The sequence below is a fragment of the Petaurus breviceps genome, unplaced genomic scaffold (genome assembly GCF_028583685.1).
Source record: "Petaurus breviceps papuanus isolate PSGF00001 unplaced genomic scaffold, PetGlider_PUasm1.0 90865, whole genome shotgun sequence".
Taxonomy (NCBI): domain Eukaryota; kingdom Metazoa; phylum Chordata; class Mammalia; order Diprotodontia; family Petauridae; genus Petaurus; species Petaurus breviceps.
In genome coordinates this window covers 1,771,973-1,776,972 of record NW_027187367.1, presented here as the reverse complement: position 1 = coordinate 1,776,972, position 5,000 = coordinate 1,771,973, and the positions used below count along the sequence as shown (strand labels likewise).

The following is a 5,000-nucleotide window of genomic DNA, read 5'->3' as shown; positions in this document are numbered from 1 at the left end:
CCCCGCACGTTACACGCGACGCGGTCCAAGGGAGGTTGTAAAGCAAAGCACTCAAGGGCTTAAAGGCTATCACAGCTCTTTAGTGACCAGATGGGCGGCCCTAAAAAGGGCCTTTTTTGGTAAGTGCGCGGGAGGCACAGTACTTGGGAGGTTCAAGGCCAGTAGCTTAGCCGCCAAAGCCGTAGAGAGTGCGGCCCTGACGTTTGAGCGCATAGACGACATCCATAGCAGTGACGGTCTTCCTCTTGGCGTGCTCCGTGTAGGTGACGGCGTCGCGGATCACGTTTTCCAAGAAGACTTTGAGAACTCCGCGCGTCTCCTCATAGATGAGGCCCGAGATACGTTTAACGCCACCGCGCCGAGCCAAGCGGCGGATGGCAGGCTTAGTGATACCCTGGATGTTATCCCGCAGCACCTTCCTGTGCCGCTTGGCACCCCCTTTCCCCAGCCCTTTCCCTCCTTTCCCACGACCAGACATGACGAAAAGCGGCAAGACGAGCTACCTTGTTACCCAACCGCCAGCAGCCACGGTATATATAGGGAGCGACCTGCCCATATATATAGCGACAGCTGCGGACCTCTTTGAGAACAGGAAAGAGGCCAGGGGGCGGGGCAGATACGAGGTGGGAGAGAGCGGCGAGAAGGAAATAAATGATACTGCACCCTGAAAGGGCTAATCTGCTGCTTGCTGGTGTTTGTTTTTTTGTGTGTGTGTTTTGTGTTTTGTTTTTGTTTTCATTTTAGTCCTTTGGTTCCAGGACACCCTGGGCCTTCACTTCCATTTAGTTCTGTAGTGATATTATTCCCTTTGAGATTCTGTTTTGCGCGCTTTGCGTTGCCGTTTTCGAAAGATGTAGTGGGAGTCTATGATTGGTGGTTTGTTTTTTCCAAACACTTCCCCCCCCCCCCCCCCCCCCCACACACACCAAAAAACTCACACACACACACACACACCCACGCTTTTTTTTTTTTTTTTTAATGTGCGAAAATTGTCTTGCTGAATTACTGTCATGTACTGACAAAACCTTAGGAATAGAGCGTACAAACAAACGTAGCTACAAAAACAAAGGCAATATTTCGAGTGATGGGTTCAAATAGGTCTCTGAGACGGCAGGATTGTCATCAGCTCCTCCCTCCCTCTCTCCCTTCCTCTCCTACCTTCACTCCTACAAGGTGGTCTGGAGATGGAGTAAGGTAGCTCTTTGACCCTTCCCCTCAGCTTTGATGCCTCCCCTCACCCCCACTCCCGTCCCCAAGCCTATCTCAAGGAACACTACAAATTTCAAAATCCAGAGCCGTCCCCCACCCCCCATCTACCACACACATCTGGTCAATTGCCACGTTTGGTCTAGTCTACCCCCTTTAACATCTCTTGTGAGAACCCCACCACAACCGCTCATCATGTCTCTTTGCAACTATTGCAAAGTCTCATGACAGGTTTTCCTACACATATCAGTCTCTTCCATCTCTAGTTTTTCCTACACACAGCTACCAAATGAATAATAGTAAAATCCATACTTGACTCTCCTGCGGAAGAAGCTTCAGTAACTCCTTCTTGCTTCTAGGACAAAGACAAAACTCCTCCGTTTGGCATTTAAAGCTCTTCACGATTTAACTCTGATTGATCTTCCCTGGCTGATTTATTTTCCTCACCCTCTATGGGTCATTCAGACTGACCTAACTGTTCTTTATCCTTCATCTGCACCCTTCCTCTTGTGGAAAGATCACACATGTCACAAACTTTTTACTTATTTATGTCTGTCTGTCTGTGTGTCTGTGATTTTTACTTATGTCTGTCTGTCTGTGTGTCTGTGATGGGAGACTTCCATATAACTACTGGGGTTCTGTGACTGAATCAGAGTGGGTGATAATTTCTTGACTTCCTTTAACGATTATTTCACATTTCAAAAGGTGGTAGAAGCAACAAGGGGGACTGATTTTCTGGAGCCAAGAAGACTCTGGTTGCTATGGAGACTGGGGGTGGGGAAGGGGAGAGGAATGATAGGCACCTTGTTGGGGATACTGGTACCCCAAGAACTGGTGATAGTAAAGGAGAGGAAAGTCAGGCACAGTCTTATGTGGGTCTTGTATATAGAGAAGAAGATTGCAAAAGGGTGCAAAGAAAGGACAGCTAGGACCCCTTGGCCTAAAGTTCTTCGGAGGGGAAGTGAACCTGAATTGGCAGCTCCCAAGAATGAAATTCCTGAAGATGCTGGAGAGGCCTAATTCCAATGAGGAAGAAAAGAGGGAGTTTGTCATGAAGGCCCAGTACCTAGGCACAGGGTACTCACTGATGAGCTTAGAAGGAGGAAAAAAAAAAAAAGTACAGAAGAAGAAATTGAGCAGAGAGTGTGCCCTGATTCTACGATAATAGTGTCAGGAGTGCTGAAGTTCAGTAATTACAATGAATTAAGAACACCAAAATCGGGTTTGTTTTTTAGCAATGTCCAGAAAGAGAAAATCCAAGACATCCAAGATCTGTTGGGGTACAGATTCAGGGAAGGGGAGATTTGCAGATGAGGGAAAGCAAGTTAACTACTCTGTTGGATGTCAGCATCAGGATCCCAAAAGGCCTGGACGGCGGAGAACAGCAGTGTGAATCTAATAAAGTGCTCCTCAATAGGCGAAAATCACAATCCTGCAACAGTTGGGTTCAAAAAAACAACTTTACAACTAGGCTTGGGTGGGCAGCAGTTGCTGTGAAAAGGATCTGGGAGCCTAAGAGGATTGTTTAGAAAGCTCAAGAGGATTCAGCAATGAGATATGGAAGCCAGAAAAGCTGAGGAGGTCTAAGTCTGTGTCAAGACAGGACTAGCGTCTAGTGTAGACTACTTCTGGAATACTGTGTTCAGTTGTGGGTGACACCTTTTAGGAAGGTCATTGATAAAGTGAAAATCCTCAAGAGGAGGGGAGGTTCAGGGGCCTAGGGGTGTTTTTGAAAAAAAAAAAAAAAGTTGTTTAGCTTGAGGGTGTGTGTGTCTGTGTGTGTCTTTGTGATATAGCTGCCTACGTCCTCCTTTGAACTCGTGGGTGGTTTGAAGGAATAATTAGGCTTCTTCGGGAGCAAGGGAAAGCTTCTTAACCATTTAGAGTTATCCTTAATTGCAACGAGCTGCTTCCATGGGTGATCCCTCTGCCTGGAGAGAAGGGATTCCCTTCCCCTCTCCCCCAGGCTGCACATGGGCACTTATTGGGTTATGTTGAGCATTGTGCGTTCTTACCCTGGTAACAGTTTGGATTAGGTGGCACCTGGGATCTATTTCAATTCCTGGATTCTGTTTTTTTTTTTTTTCTTCTTCTTCTTGGAGCTGAATCGAAGGGAAGTACGGAAGCAGTACCGTGGTTGTCCTCTCCCCCCTCCCCCACTGCCCCTCCGCCCCCCAAGCACTCCCTCCCCTCACCACCACCCATCCGCCCCCATCAAAATCTAGGCCTTTTTCTTAGGTAGTAAAGGGCTTGAAATTCCAAAGATGAAACTTTACTCCCTCAAATTAGTTGGTCCCAGGATCTTCCAAAGCCCCTTAAGTTCTGAAGGGAGCTGCACGTCCTCGATGCAAAATCCTTCTTGCTGCATCTCATTCCCGTGAATCCCTATGCCGAAATCACGGAAGAGCCTGTGCTACTTCTTTCCCTGAGAAACACGATTTCGATGTAAACGTGAAGAGAATCGTTTTCGTTTTTTAATAAATGAGAAGTCAAGGGTGTGCATAACTATACTCTGGAGGAAAGGCTATCGGGAGTAAAAGGGCAACTTTCGAATTTAAAGAAAACACAGGGAGTTGTCTCCATTTGACCTGAGTTTTGTGGAGAGTTAGGGAGATTAGGAAAGGCTCCGAGTGCAGTACTTGAGGTTGCAGAGAGAAGCTGAGCGGCACACGAACCCAGAGTCTTCTCGCTTCGGATTCGGGTAGAAATAGCTCGATTGCGTGCTGGGAATTTTTGTATTTTTCCCTTTTTTTCAGGGGTAAGAAACACAACCATGAAGGAGAGCCGAGTGGCTGTAAGTGACTGAGAAGGCGGGTTGCACAGCGCACCAATCACAGCACGACTCCCTTGTCTATATATACTCCCAGGCCCGGCGTCCTCCGCTATAGAGACTGTGGTGGTCTGTCTCTCGTTGTTTTTGTGTTTTCCTTGTTTGAGACAGTCAGAACGGAGAACTATGTCTGAGACTGCACCTGCCGCCCCGGCCGCTCCAGCCCCCGCGCCGGCTGAGAAGACCCCGGTTAAGAAAAAGGCCAAGAAGCCTGCCGGGGCCGGAGGAGCCCGGCGGAAGGCTGCAGGTCCCCCAGTGTCCGAGCTGATCACTAAAGCGGTGGAAGCCTCCAAGGAGCGCAGTGGCGTGTCCCTGGCTGCCCTTAAGAAGGCGCTGGCGGCCGCCGGCTACGATGTGGAGAAGAACAACAGCCGCATCAAGTTGGGGCTCAAGAGTTTGGTGAGCAAAGGCACCTTAGTGCAGACTAAGGGCACCGGTGCTTCCGGTTCTTTTAAGCTCAACAAGAAGGCCTCTGCTGGCGAGGGCAAAGCTAAGGGGAAGAAGACCGCTGCAGCCAAGGCCAAGAAGCCTGCTGGTGCTGCAGCCAAGAAACCTAAGAAAGCGGCAGGGGCAGCAGCCGCCAAGAAAAGCGTTAAGAAGACGCCAAAGAAGCTCAAGAAGTCGGCCGCGGTGGGAGCTAAGAAGGCGTCTAAGAGCCCAAAGAAACCCAAAGCCGCTAAGCCGAAGAAAGTGGCCAAGAGCCCTGCTAAGTCTAAGCTTGTCAAGCCTAAGGGGGCTAAGCCTAAAGCAGCTAAGCCTAAGAAGGCGGCGCCAAAGAAAAAATGAAGGGTGTTATGGAAAACTTCCCGGCTTTCAGAAGCCTCAAAGGCTCTTTTCAGAGCCACCCCACGGTCTCCCGAGAAAGGGCTACTAACACTCCCATTCTTTCACTACTCTTCTCTGCGTAGTTGCCATTGGGGGGGGGGGGGGCGGGGTGCCGCCGGAACTAAGCGCGCGTCTGGGT

General features: G+C 49.2%; 2 protein-coding genes across 2 annotated transcripts; one reads left to right on the top strand and one right to left on the bottom strand.

The window, feature by feature from the left end:
* Positions 1-112: 112 nt before the first annotated feature.
* On the bottom strand, positions 113-557 carry LOC138150256 (histone H4). The gene has a single exon (XM_069073682.1). The coding sequence runs from the start codon at positions 476-478 to the stop codon at positions 167-169; it is 312 nt and encodes a 103-aa protein (XP_068929783.1). The 5' UTR covers positions 479-557; the 3' UTR covers positions 113-166.
* Positions 558-4,061: 3,504 nt separating this feature from the next.
* Positions 4,062-4,885, top strand: LOC138149909 (histone H1.4-like). Its single transcript, XM_069073115.1, has one exon. It carries the CDS (start codon positions 4,163-4,165, stop codon positions 4,820-4,822), a length of 660 nt encoding a protein of 219 aa, XP_068929216.1. The 5' UTR covers positions 4,062-4,162; the 3' UTR covers positions 4,823-4,885.
* Positions 4,886-5,000: the final 115 nt, after the last annotated feature.

Excerpts from the sequence above, each read along its gene's own strand:
- LOC138149909 (XM_069073115.1), top strand. The coding sequence starts at position 4,163 with ATGTCTGAGACTGCACCTGCCGCCCCGGCCGCTCCAGCCCCCGCGCCG.
- LOC138150256 (XM_069073682.1), bottom strand. The coding sequence starts at position 478 with ATGTCTGGTCGTGGGAAAGGAGGGAAAGGGCTGGGGAAAGGGGGTGCC.